Source organism: Salvelinus fontinalis, chromosome 8 (assembly GCF_029448725.1).
Source record: "Salvelinus fontinalis isolate EN_2023a chromosome 8, ASM2944872v1, whole genome shotgun sequence".
Lineage (NCBI taxonomy): Eukaryota > Metazoa > Chordata > Actinopteri > Salmoniformes > Salmonidae > Salvelinus > Salvelinus fontinalis.
The window spans coordinates 23,070,168-23,094,479 of record NC_074672.1 but is presented as its reverse complement, the minus strand read 5'-3'; the positions used below and the strand labels follow the sequence as shown (position 1 = coordinate 23,094,479).

Genomic DNA, 24,312 nt, shown 5'->3' with positions numbered 1-24,312 from the left:
ATGCAGTCGGGCAGGTAGCGTGGGCAGGTAGCGTTCTCCTGGCTGTTGCCAAACCCTGATTTGTCCGTTGAACTGCCAGATGGTGAAGTGTGATTCACGGCAGAAAACGTGTTTCCCCTGCTCAGAGTCCAATGGCAACAAGCTTTACACCACTTCAGCCGACGCTTGGCATTGCGCATGGTGATCTCAGGATGGTGTGCGGCTGCTCAGCCATGAAAACTAATTTAATGAAACGCCTGACAGTTATTGTGCTGACGTTGCTTCCAGAGGCAGTTTGGAACTCTGTAGTGAGTGTTACAACCGAGGGAAGATGATTTTTTTAGGTGCTACGTGCTTCAGCACTCAACGGTCCCGTTCCGTGAGCTTGTGTGGCCTACCACTTCGCGGCTGAGATGTTGTTGCTCCTAGACATTTCCACTTCACAATAAAAGCACTTACAGTTGACCGGGGAAGCTCTAGCAGTGGCAGACATTTGACGAACTGACTTGTTGGAAAGGTGGAACCCTATAACGGTACCACGTTGAAAGTCACTGAACTCTTCAGTAAGGCCATTCTACTGCCAATGTCTGTCTACGGAGATTGCATGGCTGTGTGCTCAAATTTATACACCTATCAGCAATGGGTGTCCACATACTTTTGAATATAGTGTCTTCGGAAAGTATTCAGACCCCTTGACTTTTCCCACATTTTGTTAGGTTACATCCTTATTCTTACATGGATTAAATATTTTTCCCCCAGTAATCTACACAGTACCCCATAATAACAGAGCGAAAACAGGATTCAATTTTTATTTTTAAAAAATATAGCAAACTATTTACCCAACTATTCAGACCCTTTGCTATGAGATTAGAAATTGAGCTCAGGTGCATCCTGTCTCCCACTGATCATCCTTGAGATGTTTCTACAACTAGGAAGTACACCAGTGGTAAATTCAATAGATGGGACATGATTTGGACAGGCACACATCTGTCTATAGAAGGTCCCACAGCTGACAGTGCATGTCAGAGCAAAACCCAAACCATGAGGTCGAAGAAACCTGGCACCATCCCTACGTTGAAGCATGGTAATGGCAGCATCATGCTGTGGGGATGTTTTCAGCAGCAGGGACTGGGAGACTAGTCAGGATTGAGGCAAAGATGAACGTAGCAAAGTACAGAGATCCTTGATGAAAACCAGCCAAGACAATGCAGGAGTGGCTTCGGGAAAGTCTCCGAATGTCCTTGAGGGGCCCAGCCAGAGCCTTGAACACGATCGAACATCTCTGGAGAGACCTGAAAATAGGTACGCAGTGACATTCCCCATCCGACCTGACAGAGCTTGAGAGAATCTGCAGAGAAGAATGGGAGAAACTCCCCAAATACATGTGTGCCAAGCTTGTAGCATCATACCCAAGAAGACTCAAGGGCTGTAATCGCTGCCAAAGGTACTTCAACAAAGTACTGAGTAAAGGGTCTGAAAACTGATGTAAATGTGAAGTTTTTTTTAATACAAATTTGCACAAATTTGTAAATACCCGTTTTTTCTTTGTCATTACGGGGTATTGTGTGTAGATTAAAGAGGGGGGGGGGGGGGGGGACAGTTGAATAATTTTTAGAATAAGGCTGTAAACTAACAAAAAAAAATCGAACAAGGAGTCTGTATAGTGTACCTGTAACTCCACCTATTTAGGCTCAGTTTTGACTGATCCCAGTACCCATTTAAAATACACTGCTCAAAAAAATAAAGGGAACACTTAAACACAATGTAACTCCAAGTCAATCACACTTCTATTAAATCAAACTGTCCACTTAGGAAGCAACACTGATTGACAATACATTTCACATGCTGTTGTGCAAATGGAATAGACAACAGGTGGAAATTATAGGCAATTAGCAAGAAAGCCCCAATAAAGGAGTGGTTCTGCAGGTGGTGACCACAGACCACTTCTCACTTCCTATGCTTCCTGGCTGATGTTTTGGTCACTTTTGAATGCTGGCGGTGCCTTCACTCTAGTGGTAGCATGAGACGGAGTCTACAACCCACACAAGTGGCTCAGGTAGTGCAGCTCATCCAGGATGGCACATCAATGCGAGCTGTGGCAAGACGGTTTGCTGTGTCTGTCAGCATAGTGTCCAGAGCATGGAGGCGCTACCAGGAGACAGGCCAGTACATCAGGAGACGTGGAGGAGGCCGTAGGAGGGCAACAACTCAGCAGCAGGACCGCTACCTCCGCCTTTGTGCAAGGAGGAGCACTGCCAGAGCCCTGCAAAATGACCTCCAGCAGGCCACAAATGTGCATGTGTCTGCTCAAACGGTCAGAAACAGACTCCATGAGGGTGATATGAGGGCCCGATGTCCACAGGTGGGGGTTGTGCTTACAGCCCAACACCGTGCAGGAAGTTTGGCACTTGCCAGAGAACACCAAGATTGGCAAATTCGCCACTGGCGCCCTGTGCTCTTCACAGATGAAAGCAGGTTCACACTGAGCACATGTGACAGACGTGACAGAGTCTGGAGACGCCGTGGAGAACATTCTGTTGCCTGCAACATCCTCCAGCATGACCGGTTTGGCGGTGGGTCAGTCATGGTGTGGGGTGGCATTTCTTTGGGGGGCCGCACAGCCCTCCATGTGCTCGCCAGAGGTAGCCTGACTGCCATTAGGTACCGAGATGAGATCCTCAGACCCCTTGTGAGACCATATGCTGGTGCGGTTGGCCCTGGGTTCCTCCTAATGCAAGACAATGCTAGACCTCATGTGGCTGTGTGTCAGCAGTTCCTGCAAGAGGAAGGCATTGATGCTATGGACTGGCCTGCCCGTTTCCCAGACCTGAATCCAATTGAGCACATCTGGGACATCTTGTCTCGCTCCATCCACCAACGCCACGTTGCACCACAGACTATCCAGGAGTTGGCGGATGCTTTAGTCCAGGTCTGGGAGGAGATCCCTCAGGAGACCATCCGCCACCTCATCAGGAGCATGGCCAGGCGTTGTAGGGAGGTCATACAGGCACGTGGAGGCCACACACACTACTGAGCCTCATTTTGACTTGTTTTAAGGACATTACATCAAAGTTGGATCAGCCTGTAGTGTGGTTTTCCACTTTAATTTTGAGTGTGACTCCAAATCCAGACCGCCATGGGTTGATAAATTTGATTCCCATTGATAATTTGTGTGATTTTGTTGTCAGCACATTCAACTATGTAAAGAAAAAAGAAAGAAATAAGAATATTTCATTCATTCAGATCTAGGATGTGTTATTTTAGTGTTCCCTTCATTTTTTTGAGCAGTGTATATACCCTTATCAAACATAAATCTAGTCTGTTCCTTAAACCATTTCCTTTCAAGTCAAGATAAATGTGAACGGTCAGATTGTGCCAATGGAAGTGCTAGTTGCTCAATCCATATGACACACAAAATCTGCACGCTAAACCTATATAGACAAACTGTTTTTTAATCATTGCAGTAGCACACTGACACTAAACAATCAAGCTACACACATTGTACAAAACATTAAGATCACCATCCTAATATTGAGTTGCATGCATCCCTCCCCCTTCTGCCCTCCAAACAGCCTCAATTTGTCGGGGTATGGACTACACAAGGTGTCGAAAGCATTCGTTCCATAGGGATGCTGGCCCATGTTGACTCCAAAGTTGTTCTTCTTGATACACACAAGAAATTGCTGAGTGTGCAAAACCCAGCAGCGTTGCAGTTCTCGACACAAACCGGTGTGCCTGGCACCTACTACCATACCCCGTTCAACGGCACTTCAATCTTTTGTCATGCCCATTCCCCCTCTGAATGGCACACATACACAATCCATGTATCAATTGTATGCAGGCTTAAAAATCCTTCTTTAACCTGTCTTTTCCCCTTCATCTACACTGACTGAAGCAGATTTAACAAGTGACATCAATAAGGGATCATAGCTTCCACCTGGATTCTCCTGGTCATTCTATGTCACGGAAAGAGCAGGTGTTCATGTTTTGTACACTTGGTGTACAAAAGAACACTAGCTAGCTAAAGGCTACATATTTCAAGCTATTACATGATTCATGAGACACACAAAACAAAACAGCACCTCAAGGATACCTCATGCAACACTTGAACAGACCACGCTCAGCAAACATGTAAATCTCACTAACATACTATACATTCCTCCAACTTGTTCGACAAACTCACTGTTAAATCTACCTACCCAAATCTAGCTACACACACACATGCTGAATCTGTTTGCATTGTTGTATCCTTGAATCATAGTGGGATAAGGAAAAAAGGCAGGGAGGTAAGAGCTAAGCCAATCATACTACAGCCTCACAGCTCTTAACTAAATTATTATTCTAATTCCTTATTCTTTGATCAAACATGTATAGGGCGGTCATCACTCAGTATAGAAGGTATAGTGCGATCATCACTCAGTATAGAAGGTATAGTGCGATCATCACTCAGTATAGAAGGTATAGTGCGATCAGCACTCAGTATAGAAGGTATAGTGCGATCATCACTCAGTATAGAAGGTATAGTGCGATCATCACTCAGTATAGAAGGTATAGTGCGATCATCACTCAGTATAGAAGGTATAGTGCGATCATCACTCAGTATAGAAGGTATAGTGCGATCATCACTCAGTATAGAAGGTATAGTGCGATCATCACTCAGTATAGAAGGTATAGTGCGATCATCACTCAGTATAGAAGGTATAGTGCGATCATCACTCAGTATAGAAGGTATAGTGCGATCATCACTCAGTATGGAAGGTGGGGCACTAGGCCCTGTGAGTTTATGTTCATTCGGCTGAATTAGGATACACTAAGAAAACCATGTGAGTTTGACACGGTTTGACAATATCGCAAACCTATTTTTGCGCTAGTTGACTGTTCCTGCACCAAAACTCCAGATTTCTTCCTTCATAGGTTGTGCACCATCTTCATTTTAAATAGGAAGCCAATTTGTTTACAGCACTTCTATTTTCCATGAATGATCAAGACGTATTTCCTCAAGGCTCAATTGCCCCTTTGCAGCAGACAGTGAGCAATATGATTGGACCATGGAACCGCAACAAAACCACAGTACTGAATCGGAATACATATAGAATGGTAAGAGTCGCTATATATATATATATATATATATATATATATATATATATATATATATATATATATATCTATATATATCTATATATATATCTATATATATATATATATATATATATATATATATATATATATCTATATCTTATCATCATTTCCAGCCCTAATCAAAACTGACAACTTATCACAAATTAAACAGTTCTCACTTTTGCCATTCAGCTTGCTACTAGTATCTTGCAGAGAGATTTCACAGCAGCTAGCGAGTTATGAGAGAATTGGCTGTGACTAAAATAGGTGCAGGAGTACGTTATAGTTTGAAGCATTTTAAAGTGATAAAATTTTAAATCGGAATGTTCAACTGAGAACAATGTTTTTGTTAGACTTTCGGGACAGCTGGTGAATTGTAGTTCCCTCTTGTGGTGCCATGTAAAATCACTGCACAGACATTCCCAATGCATTTATGAGAAGAAAGCAGGGAGAGGACATACTCTGATCTGGTTCTTGAGCTGCTCGGCCTCCTGGCGTAGCTGGTCCAGTTCGCTCATTTTCCTCTGCTAATGGTGTGCCTCGCTCCGCCGCCGGGACTCCTGCTGATCTGAGGGGCAAGAAAGAGGGACAAACTCAACACCTTGGTCACACACCGTTTCTCCTATTAGCGGTACTCACTTTGCGGTACTCAAACTGTATTTGAAATCTGAATCCGTCCTAAAAAGTACAAACCCAGCCCAATTCCAGGCAAACTCATGCTCTCTGAACCCAGGTCTGGTACACACAGGCAGCTCAATAAACAGCTGTTACAGGGGCCCTAACAAGACCATCAGCTCAAAGTGACGGTCCAAATCCCTGAGACAGGCTCAATATGCTTGAGACGCAATTCCTGAAACAGCAAGGACAAGCTCAGGGCAAGTAGGGTTGAATGTTCCAGAGACCATGTTATGGTAAGCTGCTATTTCTAAATGGTAGCCTTTAGATGTTCAAGCTAATACCTTAGTGCTGTGAAAGATAGGAGAAACTGAAGCGGTGTTCATGTAACATCCAAGAAAATAACTGAAGAAATTGTTCACCATTTGGACTCAGCATACACTAGCTTCAGTAAAATACACAGCAAAGCATATTCCTGCTCAGAATCACACAACATCCCTCTGAAAGATCCATAAGGCACACACAAACTCACTGTGAATCACAGAATCCCAACCCTTTCTAGAGAACCCAAGATGTGTCCTTGCCAGCCTGAAACTGTTACCTAGCAACTGGATTCTGCAGCTAGTTTGTGCTAAAGATCACGTTTTTAATTTTTATTATGCAAAATCTCTCCCCCTCGCTATACACTGGCCAACCCGAGGCAAACATCTGGCACTTGGCAGCTGGTAGCCATTCCTGGACAACTGAGGCTAAATTAAAATCCATTGGCGGAAATCCATTCAGTCTGCGAAACCCTTGAGAACATACCCCTCCTTTGGCTTGCCGAACGGAGAGTGCTGGAGCGTGAAACGAGAGGAGCCGAGTGTGTTCTGTGAGTTAGTTCTAGCCCCAGAGGTGCTCAGGTGAGAAGGGCAGGCACTAGTGGAGCTCTCAGATGCTCTGGCCCTGGTCAGTGGGCTCAGAACTCTCCTTCCAATGTCATCCCTGTAATCCTGGGACACAGTTGATTCAGCTCCTCCAGCCAAATCCGGCTAAGACAAAACCTGCTGATGATCCTAAAAGCAGTGGCTATCCCGCTGACCCCAATCCTTTGGTCAACGGGCTTATCCCTGACACATTCTCTGGAGAAAGAACAGGAAATACAAAAACAAACGTATAGGCTAATTAGTGTAGGTATAAATGCTACAAGTTGAAAGTTCTGCATATTGCCTGTCTGGGTTGAAGATCATTATTGGCTGATGGAGACTGCTAAGCACTAATGCTACCACAAGCACTATGCAACAATGCTCATCTTACATTTCTACCAAACGGTTCACAAAAATAAGGAGCCCATTGTCAGTATCAACCAGTTGCCATTGATTTTTACAAGACAAATTGTGGTCTTTTGTGTTCGTACATTAACAGGCTTCCGGCTTTACGAGTCACAGGATTGACTACGATATGGGTAAATGAATTCAGCCAATGGAGGAAATTGCTGACAATCTTCAATGTACGTAGGTAATAGATATAAAGTAGAGCATTTCTTTAAACTTTTGTGCCAACCATTACATCCACCTTTATCGTTAAAGAAACACTCGGCCTACTAATATCCACATTTCTGAATTTTATGTAGACCACCGGTACTCAAATTCTATTTGAGAAGGTCCGGTCACACAAACTTCCTAGGTGGCAAAAGTCCGGATAGATATTTTAATTCATCTGCGTTGTAACAATCTCCCACCACGTGACCCAGGCAACACCGACCCTTTTTTGGGGGAGTGTTGGGGGGAGGCCCGTGTTGACCCAATTCTAGGTCCGGATCTGGACTGCGGTCCGCCTATTGAGTATGGCTGGTGTAGACTATCACAGTTGTACAAAACATTTACCATCCTGTCTGGATTTTCCTTACCTCCCTTTCGCTCTGACTTTTGCGTACAGGTTGTGGGTCCTAAGAGCTTGGAGACCTTCTGAATGACAAGACCTTTTCCTTCAAACACCTGACACATCTCATCAGCTACCTGCCACCTGATTGGCCCGTGGGGCTAACTATGTTTGATTCTAAGCAATGCGACTTAGCCCCCCCTAATCTTGTTGATAAAAATGTGTCATGGTAATATCTCTAATTCTTCTAGTCTTTTCCCTGACGAGAGCCTCGGTGTCAGAGCCAGTTAGCAGGACCTGCGTGTGGCCTTTTCACAGAACCAAAGCTATACAGACACGGACCTCCAAACTCTACATAAAAACCTGTCGCTATTTTAACTAAAATACCCTTACAAGGAAAAGTGGAAGTGAGTAGTAAGGCCTACTGTGAGTATTCTAAACTACAGGATGCCTTGAATAGGGATATCTAGGCTGTATAAATTGGACCATATCAGATGCTGGTGGACAAAATACATTTGTAAATCCTCTTACAATAGTCCAATAAATGCAAACAAAGGGGCTTTAATATTCAAATTGAGATGGAATAAGTCCAGCAAAATTGGTCAAACTGACGGCAATTAACCCAGCCATGGTGGCAGAAATATGAGTGGGGCTCTATAAATGTTGGCAGAAGTAGAATTGGGGGGGGTATACCTTGGTGATATAAGTGGGATATTTCTTTGTGGGGGAGCTCTATGATGGTGGCAGAAGTCTGATTCAGAGTAGGGTTGGGCGGTATCCAGATTTTCATACAGTAATACCGCTTCTATACCATTCTTGGGTATACAGTATTACCTCCAAAAAGATTTGGCGCACCAAACAATTAAGGCAACGGGGATCTTGATCCAGAAGGAGATTTAATGTATCTGCTGTAACCAAGAATCTTATCCACTTAGCTAACAAACCAAATGCATAGCTGGAGCCCTGAGCTAGATTTGACACATCTTAGATTTCTTATAGTTATAGTTAACTTATAGTTAGTTATAAGCAGTAAGCATAGCACATACCACCGCAGTCCCAGCGAGGCAGGGGTGCTCCCAAACCCAAAATAATACATTATTATTTTTGGTATTGAAAAACAACATAGGTATTTCAAAATACCCCGCTATATCGCCCAAGCCTAATTCAGGAGGGGATTTTTCTGTTCCGGTGGTGGGAATGTGTTGAAACATCTGGCAGCCCCACTGATAGTGTGTCTCTACACTGCTGCCTTCACTCTCAGCCGGCTATTTTTAGAGAGGTAGAGGACGAGGGAAGAAGACTTCACATTTTCCAGCCAGTCATATCGGTTCCATCATCTCAAGCACACGCAGCGACAAGGGGAGAGGGAAGTGAAATTAGACTCTGCACCAGAGCTTTAAGGCATTTCTTCCTATAAAGCAAAACATTTATTTCTGTATCAAGCCCTGACTTCACATTGTACGGCCATTTGACATAGGGAAGCCTAAAAACCTTAAACCGTTGAGGAATGCCTTCATTTTCAAAAGCATCGTAGCAATTTATTACTTCCCATAGTATAACAGCTATAGATTTGATCAGAGTAAAAGTGAATAACAGACATTATTAGGCCTCCTTTTCAATCACATTATTGGCTCAGAGACAAAGCAGTCAAATGAATTACTTCTTTCAGAACCCAATTCCTCCTACCCCCGATATGTATATTAACAATACCATTAAAACAGACCAGATTTATTCTAAATGGAAAAAGACAACTAATGAATCAGAACCCGTACACATGAACAGGTGGCAGGTGTTGTTGGGCCAGTAACCAAAAGGCCGCTGGTTAGAATCCCGAGCGGACGAGGTGTGTGTGTGTGGGGGGGGGGGGGGGGGGGGAAATCTGCCGATGTGCCCGTGAGCAGGGCACTTAAACCTAAATGCCCTTGTAAGTCGCTCTGGATAAGAGTGTCTGCTAAAATAACGTAAATGTAAAAACAAGTAGGCGAGACTCAACATGAATTGACGTGGGAGGTTGGTGGGCTATTGTGATGTAAACCGCAGAAGGGAGGGAAGAAGAGGGAAGCTCCTCCCCATGGCATGAGGTAGAGGACTAAGGCAGGTCGGGCGGGTAGGCAGGGAGATGTTCTAGTGCACAGGAAGATACAGGGAAGGGAGGTGAAGGACAGAGCCAGATTAACCTAATGAGAGTGAACAAGCAGAGGACGATGGGGAGGAGAGCTGCTAATTAACCCCTTGGTGAAGGGGAACAGGGTGTGGTAACCTTCAAGGCATTAAGAGCCCGGTGGAGCAGACGCACACACCCAGTCACCTTGCTGCTACTGGGAGCCTCTTAAGTTAGCAGCATAAGAGATCGGTGCTACTACACACGAGCCACACACTGTGGCCATTCACTTAACCCAAAACCAACCATGACATAACTCCATTTGCCTTGCGGTCATTGACTCCAAAGTTTATCTTGGCATACATCTTTTATTACATACTATAAACAGAGATTCAACCAAGTGCTCATAAAAAAGTTACGCGGACATAGCCAATGATTTCTATGGGCTGTTGATCATGTCAGTGAAATTCAATTTCAGGGTTTGAAAGCTTTACGCCCACCTGAAAAGGATCAATTCAAGACATGGCTGTCCACTTTTTTTCTTTCTTGTTGAGTTAATCGCATGTTTCTCTAATTAAATTAGTATTAATTGCAATTTCATAAATATTATACATTGGTTGTAGTTAATGTATTTTTATTGTAGGGGAACAAAAACTGTATTCTAAGAAAATAACAAAATTAGCTAGGTCTGATCTAATATTTGTGGCTATGATATGTTATATCTAGCCTACGCTACTTCTTATCCATGTTTTTCAACAAACTAGATTTTTTTCTGTTTTGGTTCAAATCATTGTAGGAACTGTTTGCTGAATCTAGACATTTATCCATGGCACTCTAAACATTCTTGTTTGGTTAGCTAGCCAACATTAGCATACCCAGGCTAGCTACTTCAGTGCAAATTGTATTACTGTTACCTAAAGAAAAGCATGAGCAAGTGTTTGTTTGAACTTTCTATAAGTTTCCCTTCAAAGTTCTTGCTCATAACTGTGCGCATAGTGGATGGTTTCAACACCAATAAAAGACAGACTGCTCTACAGCTGGTGAGACCAGAGAGTGTCCGGTGTTGCGCTCAAAAGAAAGGGTGCGGAAGTACAGACACTTGGTTGAAAAAATGAACAGTGTAAAAAGGTAAGTATAATCAACACGTTAACCCAATGCTCCTCCCTCTTTTTACCCTGACCCGCTACAAAGTTCCTCCCTGCAAGTGGTCACTGAGTCCGAGGTGCTAAAGAAGCTCCTTAAACTTGACCCCCCAAAAAAACATCTGGGTCAGATGGTTTAGACCATTTCTTCTTTAAGGTTGCTGCCCATATCATCGCCAAGCATGTCTCTTCTCCCTGGGGAGGTTCCCATTGCTTGGAAGGCAGCTACGGTTCTTCCTTTATTTAAAGGGGGAGATCAAGCTGATCCTATTTCTATTTTGCCTGTTTATCAAAAGTGTTGGAAAAACTTAACAATAATCAACTGACTGGCTTTCTTGATGTCTATAGTATTCTCTCTGGTATGCAATCTGGTTTCCGCTCAGGTTATGTATGTTTCACTGCAACCTCAAAGGTCCTCAATGATGTCATTGCCCTTGATTCTAAGCAATGTTTTGCTGCTATTTTTATTGACTTGGCCAAAGCTTCTGATACGGTAGACCATTCCATTCTTATGGGCCGGCTAAGGAGTATTGGTGTGACTGAGGGGTCTTTGACCTGGTTTGCTAACTACCTCTCTCAAAGAGTACAGTGTATATTGTCAGAACATCTGCTCTCTCAGCCACTGCCTGTCACCAAGGGTGTACCCCAATGCTCGATCCTAGGCCCCACGTTCTTCTCAATTTACATCAACATAGCACAGGCAGTAGGAAGCTCTCTCATCAATTTATATGCAGATGATACAGGCTTATACTGGGCTGGCCCCTCCCCGGATGTTGTGTTAACCTGTCTAGGACTGGGGTTCCGCTACATTTGGCTTTGCCTCCAAAACATCCCGTGAATTTGCACAGAGCCACGTCAAATCACAGAAATACTCATAATAAACATTAATAAAAGATACAAGTGTTATTCACAGATTTAAAGATATACTTCTCCTTAATGCAACCGCTGTGTCAGATTTCAAAAAAAAATTACGGAAAAAGCAAACCATGCAATAAATCTGAGTACGGCGCTCAGAGACATACACAACCCAAGAAGATATCCGCCATGTTGGAGTCAACATAAGTCAGAAATAGCATTATAAATATTCACCTACCTTTGATGATCTTCGTCAAAATGCACTCCCAGGAATCCCAGTTCCACAATAAATGTTTGATTTGTTCCATAAAGTCCATAATTTATGTCCAAATTACTCCTTTTGGTTTGCGCATTCGGTACACAATCTAAACTTACGACACGCGGGCAGGTCCAGGCAAAGGTTCAGACGAAAAGTCATATTACAGTCCGTAGAAACATGTCAAACGAAGTATAGAGTCAATCTTTAGGATGTTTTTAACATAAATCTTAAAATGTTCCAACCGGAGAATTCCTTTGTCTTCAGAAAAGCAATGGAACAGAGCTCGCTCTCACGTGAACGAGCGTCACGAGCTCCTGGCATTCTGCCAGAGCCCTGACTCATTCCCCTTTCATTTGGCCCCACTTTACAGTAGAAGCATCAAACAATGTTCTAAAGACTGTTGACAATGTTCCAAAGACTGTTGAGTGGAAGCCTTAGGAAGTGCAAAATGACCCCATAGACACTGTGTATTCAATAGGCCAAGCTTTGAAAAACTACAAACCTCACATTCCCACTTCCTGGTTGGATTTCTCTCAGGTTTTCGCCTGCCATATGAGTTCTGTTATACTCACAGACATCATTCAAACAGTTTTAGAAACTTCAGAGTGTTTTCTATCCAAATCTACTAATAATATGCATATATTAGCAACTGGTACTGAGTAGCAGGCAGTTTACTCTGGGCACGCTTTTCATCCAAACGTGAAAATGCTGCCCCCTATCTATAACAAGTTAAACGCTCTACAACAAAGCTTTCTCTGCCCTTAACATTGTTCTAAACATCTCCAAAACTAAGGGCATGTGTTTTGGTAAGAAGAATGCACCTCTCCTCACAGGTGTGATTACTACCTATGAGGGTTTAGCGCTTGAGGTAGTCACCTCATACAAGTACTTGGGAGTATGGTTAGACGGTACACTGTCCTTCTCTCAGCACATATCAAAGCTGCAGGCTGAAGTTAAATCTAGACTTGGTTGCCTCTGTCGTAGTCGCTCCTCTTTCACCCCAGCTGCCAAACTAACACTGATTCAGATGACCGTCCTACCAATGCTAGATTACGGAGATGTCATTTATAGATCGGCAGGTAAGGGTGCTCTCAAGCGGCTAGATGTTCTTTACCATTCGGCCATCAGATTTGCCACCATTGCTCCTTACAGGACACATCACTGACCTCTATACTCCTCTGTAAACTGGTCATCTCTGTATACAGTTCTCTCTCTTAATTCAAAGACTCAATCATGGACACTCGTACTGACAGTTTTGGCTGCTTTGCATGATGTATTGTCTACCTTCTTGCCCTTTGTGCTGTTGTATGTGCCCAAAAAAAATTGTACCATGTTTTGTGCTGCTACCATGTTGTGTTTCCATGTGTTGCTGCCATTCTATGTTGTAGTCTTTTTGGTCTCTTTGTAGTGTTGTCTCTCATCGTGATGTGTATTTTGTCCTACATTTTTAATCCCTGCCCCCCATCCACGCAGGAGGACTTTTGCCTTTTGGTAGGCCATCATTGTAAGTAAGAATTTGTTCTTAATAACTTTTCACGTTCAAAATTGGGCACTCTACTCAAACAATAGCATGGTATTATTTCACTGTAATCACTACTGTAAATTGGACAGTGCAGTTCGATTAACAAGAATTTAAGCTTTCTGACAATATCAGATGTCTATGTCCTGGGAAATGTTCTTGTTACTTACTACCTCATGCTAATCGCAGTAGCCTACATTAGCTCAACTGTCCAGTGGAAGGGACACCGATCCCAAATCGTTTTTGTGAGCTAATCAAGTTGCACTTGTTTGAAATTCACTACTGTTTGCCAGCTATACAGCGCATTCGGGAAGAATTCAGATCTTCACTTTCCCACATTGTTACATAAGCCTTATTCTAAAATGGATTACATTTGTAATTTCCTCAATCTACACACAATACCCCATAATGATCAAGTGAAAACAGGTTTTTAGACATGTTTGCAAATGTATTACAAATAAAAACAAATACTGAATAATAATAAGTATTCAGACCCTTTGCTATGAGACTCAAAATTGAGCTCAGATGTATCCTGTTTCGATTGAGATGTGTCTACAACTTGGAGTCCACCTGTGGTAAATTCAATTGATTGGACATGATTTGGAAAGGCACACATTTGTCTATAAAGGTCCAACAGTTGACAGTGCATGTCAGAGCAAAAACCAAGCCAAAACTTCCGTAGAAGTCCAACTGGGAAAGGGTACCAAAACAATTCTGCAGCATTGAAGGTTCAAGAACACAGTGGCCTCCATCATTCTTAAATGGAAGTAGTTTGTAACCACCAAGACTCTTAGAGTTGGCCGCCCGGCCAAACTGAGCAATCGGGGGAGAAGGGCCTTGGTCACTGACAGAGCTCCTCTCAGATGGGTGAACCTTCCAGAAGGACAACCATCTCTGCAGCACTCCAAGGCCAGACGGTAGTGTACCACAATCCTTTACAGACATAGAACGCAGGTACAGTAACATGACGATAGCGACAATAGATAACATTTCAGACAATTAAACAAAGTGCCACATCAGGTTTTTACCCTTCGACAGAATTCTGCACAGGCGTAAATGTTGTATTTTTCCCCGTCAACAAAAGTCTGATTGACGTGTTGTGGTTCATAATTTTTTTCTTATGGTACTGTTTTATTTCTATTATTTGTCTTGGTAAGTCACAGTATAATAAACTTTAAAGTATTTTTTTTAGGCGAGAATGGTCTGCGCGCAGAGGCTCGAGATCATTGGATTGATATTACTAGGCAACCAGAACTAGACTTTAGTTTCATGGGGCCACATTCCATTATGTCTGAAAAGCGTAATCAATACAGGCTACCTGAAGCATACTGTAATAATTTCATGAGGCAAAACCGAAGAGTAGGCTACCCCGTGCTCGCAAGACTGACCTAAAGACATGAATAGATAGGATTTTCTAGACGCAACAGACCAAACACACACTTGTATCATTAGCAAAGAGACAGAGCAGGCAGGCTAGCGTTAGGGAGAGAGGGGTAGAAGCATGCTCATATGTTTTGGTAATATGCATCTGGCCAAGTCTTTAAGTGAACCTAAAGTTTGCCTCTTACTTTCTGGTTTTATTTGAACTACACATCTTCCCCAAGCCTTTACAGCCTATCGGCTATAACACAGAAAATACACTGCTCAAAAAAATAAAGGGAACACTTAAACAACACAATGTAACTCCAAGTCAATCACACTTCTGTGAAATCAAACTGTCCAATTAGGAAGCAACACTGATTGACAATAAATTTCACATATGCTGTTGTGCAAATGGAATAGACAAAAGGTGGAAATTATAGGCAATTAGCAAGACACCCCCAAAAAAGGAGTGATTCTGCAGGTGGTGACCACAGACCACTTCTCAGTTCCTATGCTTCCTGGCTGATGTTTTGGTCACTTTTGAATGCTGGCGGTGCTTTCACTCTAGTGGTAGCATGAGACGGAGTCTACAACCCACACAAGTGGCTCAGGTAGTGCAGTTCATCCAGGATGGCACATCAATGCGAGCTGTGGCAAAAAGGTTTGCTGTGTCTGTCAGCGTAGTGTCCAGAGCATGGAGGCGCTACCAGGAGACAGGCCAGTACATCAGGAGACGTGGAGGAGGCCGTAGGAGGGCAACAACCCAGCAGCAGGACCGCTACCTCCGCCTTTGTGCAAGGAGGTACACTGCCAGAGCCCTGCAAAATGACCTCCAGCAGGCCACAAATGTGCATGTGTCTGCTCAAACAGTCAGAAACAGACTCCATGAGGGTGGTATGAGGGCCCGACGTCCACAGGTGGGGGTTGTGCTTGCAGCCCAGCACCGTGCAGGACGTTTGGCATTTGCCAGAGAACACGAAGATTGGCAAATTCGCCACTGGCGCACTTTGCTCTTCACAGATGAAAGCAGGTTCACACTGAGCACATGGGCACATGTGACAGAGTCTGGAGACGCCGTGGAGAACGTTCTGCTGCCTGCAACATCGTCCAGCATGACCGGTTTGGCGGTGGGTCAGTCATGGTGTGGGGTGGCATTTCTTTGTGGGGCCGCACAGCCCTCCATGTGCTCGCCAGAGGTAGCCTGACTGCCATTAGGTACCGAGATGAGATCCTCAGACCCCTTGTGAGACCATATGCTGACACATGCACATTTGTGGCCTGCTGGAGGTCATTTTGCAGGGCTCTGGCAGTGTACCTCCTTGCACAAAGGCGGAGGTAGCGGTCCTGCTGCTGGGTTGTTGCCCTCCTACGGCCTCCTCCACGTCTCCTGATGTACTGGCCTGTCTCCTGGTAGCGCCTCCATGCTCTGGACACTACGCTGACAGACACAGCAAACCTTTTTGCCACAGCTCGCATTGATGTGCCATCCTGGATGAACTGCACTACCTGAGCCACTTGTGTGGGTTGTAGACTCCGTCTCATGCTACCACTAGAGTGAGAGCACCGCCAGCATTCAAAAGTGACCAAAACATCAGCCAGGAAGCATAGGAACTGAGAAGTGGTCTGTGGTCACCACCTGCAGAATCACTCCTTTTTTGGGGGTGTCTTGCTAATTGCCTATAATTTCCACCTTTTGTCTATTCCATTTGCACAACAGCATGTGAAATTTATTGTCAATCAGTGTTGCTTCCTAAGTGGACAGTTTGATTTCATAGAAGTGTGATTGACTTGGAGTTACATTGTGTTGTTTAAGTGTTCCCTTTATTTTTTTGAGCAGTGTATGTTTTGATGATAACTGAATTGGGATTTTTTTTTGGGGGGGGGGGGGGGAATTATTTTTTATTTTTATGTGGTTAGGGATTTTCTGAATGTTAAGGATCCCAACTTCATTTAAAACGTTGACACACCTACTTCCAAATATTGATTTGCACCCCCGTATGCCCTCAGAACAGCCTCAATTCATCGGGCATGGACTCTACAAGATGTCAAAAGCGTTCCACAGGGATGCTGGCACATGTTGACTCCTACAGTTCTGTCAAGATGGCTGGATGTCCATTGGGTGGTGGAGCATTCTTGATAAACACAGGAAATGGTTGAGCGTAAAAAAAAACCTCAGCAGCGGTGCAGTTCTTGACACGAACCTGTGCGCCTGGCAACTACAGTGGCTTGCGAAAGTATTCACCCCCTTAGATTTTTTTCTATTTTGTTACCTTACAACCTGGAATTAAAACAGATTTTGGGGGGGTTTTATCATTGAATTTACACAACATGCCTACCACTTTGAAGATGCAAAATATTTTTCATTGTGAAGTAAATAAAACAAAAAAAAACAGAACTTGAGCGTGCATAACTATTCACCCCCCAAAGTCAATACTTTGTAGTGCCACCGTTTGCAGTAATTAGAGTTGCAAGTCTCTTGGGGTATGTCTCTATCAGCTTGGCACATCTAGCCACTGGGATTTTTGCCTATTCTTCAAGGCAAAATTGCTGGATGGGTTGGATGGGTTCCGCTGGTGTACAACAATCTTTAAGTCATACCACAGATTCTCAATTGGATTGTGGCCTGGTCTTTGACTAGGCCATTCCAAACATTTAAATGTTTCCCCTTAAACCACCCGAGTGTTGCTTTAGCAGTATGCTTAGGGTCATTGTCCTGCTAGAAGGTGAACCTCCGCCCCATTCAAATCTCTGGAAGACCGAAAAAGTGTATTTTATTTTTTATAATAGATTTAAAAATGGTGCTCCGTGGGATGTTCAAAGATTCAGATATTTTTTTTTTTTATAACACAACCTTGATCTCTACTTCTCCACAACTTTGTCCATGACCTGTTTGGAGAGCTCCTTGGTCTTTATGGTGCCGCTTGCTTGGTGGTGTTGCAGACTCTGGGGACTTTCAGAACAGTTGCGGGGAAAGTTTTGAGAATGACATAATTTTTTTTACTCCAGAATGTTATGAAGAGTGTAATTAATTGCAATTCATCTGATCAAAGTCCCTCTTTGCCATGCAAATTAACTGAAACCCCCAAAAACATTACCACTGCATTTCAGCCCTGACACAAAAGGACCAGCTGACATGTCAGTGATTCTCTCGTTAACACAGGTGTGAGTGTTGACGGTGACAAGGCTGGAGATCACTCTGTCATGCTGATTGAGTTCGAATAACAGACTGGAAGCTTCAAAAGGAGGGTGGTGCTTGGAATCATTGTTCTCCCTCTCAAACATGGTTACCTGCAAGGAAACACAGGCAAGGCAAGGATACTGCTGCCAGTAAGATTGCACCTGAATCAATAATTTATCAGATCATCAGGAACTTCCAGGAGAGCGGTTCAATTGTTGTGAAGAAGGCTTCAGGGCACCCAAAGATGTCCAGCAAGCGCCAGGACCGTCTCCTAAATTTGATTCAGCTGCGGGATCAGGGCACCATTAGTACAGAGCTTGCTCAGGAATGGCAGCAGGCAGGTGTGAGTCCATCTGCACGCACAGTGAGGAAAATCATTTTAAAGGGTGGCCTGGTGTCAAGAAGGGCAGCAAAGAAGCCACTTCTCTCAGGGACAGACTGATATTCTGCAAACGGTACATGGATTGGACTGCTGAGGACTGGGGTAAAGTCATTTTCTCTGATGAATCCCCTTTCCGATTGTTTGGGGCATCCGGAAAAAAAGCTTGTCCTGAGAAGACAAGGTGAGCGCTACCATCAGTCCTGTGTCATGCCAACAGTAAAGCATCCTGAGACCAGGATTCTCAGCCAAGGGAGTGGGCTCACTCACAATTTTGCCTAAGAACACAGCCATGAATAAAGAATGGTATCAACACATCCTCAGAGAAATTTCTCCCAATCATCCAGGAAAAGTTTGGTGACGAACAATGCCTTTTCCAGCATGATGTAGCACCTTGCCATAAGGCAAAAGTGATAACTAAGTGGCTCGGTGAACAAAACATCAATATTTTGGGTCCATGGCCAGGAAACTCCCCCGACCTTAATCCCATTGAGAACTTGTGGTCAATCCTCAAGAGGCGGGTGGACAAACAAAAACCCACAAATTCTGACAAAATCCAAGCATTGATTATGCAGCCACTGATTCGTTGCATGTCAGCACACTGCCTCTACCCCAGGAAGTGCAGTGTTGAGTTTCTAAAACAGGCGTTTCCTATGCTGCACTTGGCTCTCCTTGTCGAAACATCCAGCGGAAGTGGCGACAGCGCATCCTCCCAAAAGAGTCTCACAGGTGACTAGACTACCATCTGACCGGCCTGAAAGCAAACTCCACACAGTGTTTGACCATGGCTGGCTTGTGCAGGATGCTCAGTCCCTGTTCTCTGTTATAAACTCAGCAAAAAACGTCCTATTACTGTCAACTGCGTTTATTTTCAGCAAACTTAACGTGAAAATATTTGTATGAACATAAGATTCAACAACTGAGACAAACTGAACAAGTTCCAGACATGTGACTAACAGAAATGGAATAGTTTGTCAAAATCAAAAGTCGGTCGGTATCTGGTGTGGCCACCAGCTGCATTAAGTACTGCAGTGCATCTCCTCCTCATGGACTGCACCAGATTTGCCCGTTCTTGCTGTGAGATGTTACCCCACTCTTCCACCAAGGCACCTGCAAGTTCTCAGACATTTCTGGGGGGGGGGGGGGGAAATGCCCTAGCCCTCACCCTCCGATCCAACAGGTCCCAGACGTGCTCAATGGGATTGAGATCTGGGCTCTTCGCTGGCCATGGCAGAACACTGACATTCCTGTCTTGCAGGAAATCACGCACAGAACGAGCCGTTTGGCTGGTGGCATTGTCATGCTGGAGGGTCATGTCAGGATGAGCCTGCAGGAAGGGTGCCACATGAGGGAGGAGGATGTCTTCCCTGGGACAGCATTGAGATTGCCTGCGATGACAAGCTCAGTTCGATGATGCTGTGACATCAGTGAAGAGCACTTTTTGCCAGTCCTGTCTGGTCCAGCGACGTAGTTGCCGGTGATGTCTGGTGAAGATCTGTCTTACAACAGGCCTATAAACCCTCAGTCCAGCCTCTCTCAGCCTATTGCCGACAGTCTGAGCACTGATGGAGGGATTGTGCGTTCCTGGTGTAACTCGGGCAGTTGTTGCCATCCTGTACCTGTCCCGCAGGTGTGATGTTCGGATGTACCGATCCTGTGCAGGTGTTGTTACACGTGGTCTGCCACTGCGAGGACAATCAGCTGTCCATCCTGACTCCCTGTAGCGCTGTCTTAGGCATCTCACAGTACGGACATTGCAATTTATTGCCCTGGTCACATCTGCAGTCCTCACGCCTCCTTGCAGCATGTTCCCGCAGATCAGCAGGGACCCTGGGCATCTTTCGTTTGGTGTTTATCCAGAGTCAGTAGAAGGCCCTCTTTAGTGTCCTAAGTTTTCATAACTGTGACCTTAATTACCTACCGTCTGTAAGCTGTTAGTGTCTTAACGACCGTTCCACAGGTGCATGTTCATTAATTGTTTATGGTTCATTGAACAAGCATAGGAAACAGTGTTTAAACCCTTTACAATGAAGATCTGTGAAGTTATTTGGATTTTCACAAATTATCTTTGAAAGACAGGGTCCTGAAAGGGGTTGTTTCTATTTTTGCTGAGTTTACTTAATTGTTTGAAACTTGAATGTTTTACTACATATGAGGCATGTACATTCTAAGTAGCCTCGCCAAAATCCAACCAAACGTGCAGGAAATTATTTTATAAAGACTTCCATATGCAATTGAAACCAGTAGCATCCCTCTCTCATGTTCTATTGGTTTTCAAATCAACTTTCATTGACTACCGGGTAAAGGCACTATCTTAGTCATATAATCAATTGAAAAATTTGTGGCCGATGATCTTTTATCTTGGTCACATGAAACCGCTCAAGGGTGTTCTCCCGCTAATTGATGAACATTTGGGTGTAGCCTACTGCCTTGTGTGCATTCCTGCACATATGTGAAGAAATAATAGGTTATCAACATTATGATAAACGTTCTGATCTATTGCATGAGCCTCGGCCTATTGGTTCTATGAATTTGGGATTGATCGTCCCACAACTGTCCAACAGTCTGTTTGGAATAGGCTATTTCTTTCTCGCACAGAACGACAAGCTGACCAATAGAATAGGTCAACTTTTCTACTATGTGGGATAGTAGATTGACAGGCTAGTGATTTAGCTCCTCGTTGCTTGTCTTGTTGGCTGAGGAAAAGTTCATGTGGGTATTTATTCTAACATTATGAGGCATGTCTTGGGCTACCTACATTCTAAGTAGCCTAGCAGACTTATGTAAGATGGCCTACTATTCCAAATGTGATTATTGGATAGTGATAATTTAGGCTAATATTAAATCACTCTCACTGATGGCAAAAAATACTGGGTAGGCTACATTCCTTCTTACTTTGCAAAGGAAAATGTTGTCCTTTTTATAAATACATTGCAATTCTACTACATGTTATGACTGGAGACATTAGCAGAAACTGACATGCATAATTGTTGCTGACACTCACTCGGAAGACAGCACACACGCACTACAGCCTGGACCTAAACTACATATAGTCATTGGCATGCTTACACGTGAGGCAACCCATTTCACAATTTTACACTATGGGACTGGACTGGGAAGAGACCAATTGACTACAACATGTCAGAGGAAAGGGTGAACTCCAAATTCTATAGGAAAGAAATCACTATACTGAAATGAGTAGCCACTATCCAACATTACTAGCTCAAACACAATCCGCAAAAATGACAAGATAATTAGTGGGTAATGATTTCAGAACCAAAGTGGGTGGACAAAAAACAACATTGCCCCTTCCCCCAATCTGATAGCGGTAGTCAAATCAAAATGTTATTGGTCACATGCTTTGTAAACAGGTGTAGACTAACAGTGAAATGCTTACGGGCCATTCCCAACAATGCAGAGAAAGAGAAATAGAAAAATAACAAGGAACAAATACACAATGAGTACCGATAACTAGTGGGGTGGTAGAGGGCTGCATGATTAATCGAATTCAGATCAAAATTGCAATATTGACATGTGATCGCAAGAGGCTGTGATTTTCTTTCTCTAACACTCCTTTAATAAAACAAAAACGAGTCTACGGTACCTCCTCCAATTAGATGCTCTGGAAGTCATTCATTCACTCTATAAATGCACAGAGGATGCTGACCAATCACAAGTGGGCTCTCACTCTCTGCATGGCATGCTGGCCAATCACAATTGTCCCCGCTTAGAACGTGCAGTTAAATGCTGGCGAGGAGATTAACCTGTTGAGGACAGAGGGCGCTGTTTTCACTTTGGGGGGAAATTGTGCCCAATTTAAACGGCCTCGTACTCAATTCTTGCTCGTACAATATGCATATTATTATTACTATTGGATAAAAAACACTCTCTAGTTTCTAAAACCGTTTGAATTATATCTGTGAGTAAAACAGAACTCCTTTTGCAGCAAACTTTGACAGGAAGTGGAAAATATGAAATCGACGCTCTGTTCTAGGGCCTGCCTATTAAAGTCCTTGATATTTATTAGAATACATGCACTTCATACGTCTTCCACTAGATGTCGACAGGCAGTGAGAGAAGAAATGGAGTGTGTAACTTGATCTGGGGTCGAATAATAGCTCTCGGCATGACGTGTCACCTGTTTTCTGGAGAGCGCATGAAGGGACCTGGTTTTGCCTTCTGAAAAGCTGCCGTTATAGACGACTAATATCTCCGGCTTTGATTTTATTTGATACATGTGACAATATCATCGTAAAGTATGTTTTTTCAATATAGTTTTATTAGATTATTGAAATTTATTCGGGACGTTAGGCGCGTTGCGTTGTGTGCCTTTGTTCAGGAAGGAGAGCTTAGCGCCACTTTGCTAGCTTTCCGTGCTAATTGAATGGAGAAGAGGACATTCTAAATCCAAACAACGATTGTTCCCGACAAAGGACCCCTTGTACAACATTCTGATGAAAGATCATCAAAAGTAGGACCCATTTTATGATGCTATTTCATATCTGTCGAACATGTTGTACTAGTCGTTTGCGGCCAGGTTTTGGGCACGCTCTCGCCATAACGTAAACTGCATATCGTAATGAAGTTATTTTTAGAATTCTAACACGGCGATTGCATGTTATGGCTGCAGGGGGCGTATTGAGTAGCCAGATAAAATGTGCCCATTTCAAACGGCGTCGTACTCAATTCTTGCTCGTACAATATGCATATTATTATTACAATTGGATAGAAAACACTCTAGTTTCTAAAACCATTTGAATTATTTCTCTGAGTGAAACAGAACTCCTTCTGCAGCACTTTTCCTGACTTGGAAGTGAAATGTCAGAAACCGATGCTTTGTTCAACTGCATGCCTATACATGGGCGTGATACGTAAGAGTCTACAAACACTTCCTACGCCTTCCCCTGGTTGTCAAGATGCGGTGAGAGAAGACATTTTGTGTCTATCTTGGTCTGAGGTGGAATAAAAGGTCTTTGTTTGACGTGACCGTCCATATGCTGTTTCTGGAGCGCGCGAAAGAGGACATGGATATAGCTTCTGTTTAGCTGTCGTTATGAACGACGAACATCTCCGTCTTAGATTTTATTTGATACATGTCACCATATCATCGTAACGTATGTTTTTTCAATATAGTTTAATCAGATTATTTAAATTTTTTCGGGAGTTTTGCCGTGTTCCGTTCTCTAACTTTGTTGACTTTGGAGTGATCCGTGCCACTTGGCAAGTGCCCATGCTAAATGAAGAGGGATATTTGCCGTTCCAGATCAAAACAACGACTGTTCTGGACAAAGGACACCTTATCCAACATTCTGACGGAAGATCACCAAAAGTAAGAAACATTTTATGATGTTATTTCATATATCTGTCGTGCATGTTGACTGGTCGTGGGCGCCCAAGTTTTTCTTGCTATTGCTGCTATGCTAATATCACGCTACATTTTGTTTGCGCTAAAAAACATTTAATAAATCGGAAATATTGTCTAGAATCACAAGATGCCTGTCTTTCAATTGCTATACACTATGTATTTTTCAGAAATGTTTTATGATGAGTAATAGGTATTTGACGTTGGTGTCTGTAAATATTATGGCTGCTTTCAGGGCAATTTCTGATTGTAGCTGAAATGTAAACTATGAATTATACCTGAAATATGCAAATTTTTTGAAAAATACATATGCTATACAATAAATATGTTATCAGACTGTCATCTGATGGGGTTGTTTCTTGGTTAGTGGCTATTTTTATCTTTATTTGGCCGAATTTGTGATAGCTACTGATGGAGTCATAAACTGATGGAGTAAGAATATTGGTGTCTTTTGCTAACGTGATTAGCTAATAGATTTCCATATTGTGTCCTCCCTGTAAAACATTTTAAAAATCGGACATGTTGGCTTGATTCACAACATGTGCACCTTGCATCTGGTGTCTTGGACTTGTTAATGTGTGAA

General features: G+C 43.3%; 1 protein-coding gene across 1 annotated transcript in view; it reads right to left on the bottom strand.

Moving 5' to 3' along the window:
* LOC129860875 (guanine nucleotide-binding protein G(I)/G(S)/G(T) subunit beta-1-like) overlaps positions 1-24,312 on the bottom strand; it is a 61,832-nt gene that overhangs the window by 21,710 nt on the left and 15,810 nt on the right. The window contains exon 2 of the mRNA XM_055931741.1: positions 5,559-5,665. Within this exon, the coding sequence (XP_055787716.1) occupies positions 5,559-5,615 (57 nt within the window). The 5' untranslated portion in view covers positions 5,616-5,665. The remainder of the gene's footprint in view (positions 1-5,558; positions 5,666-24,312) is intronic.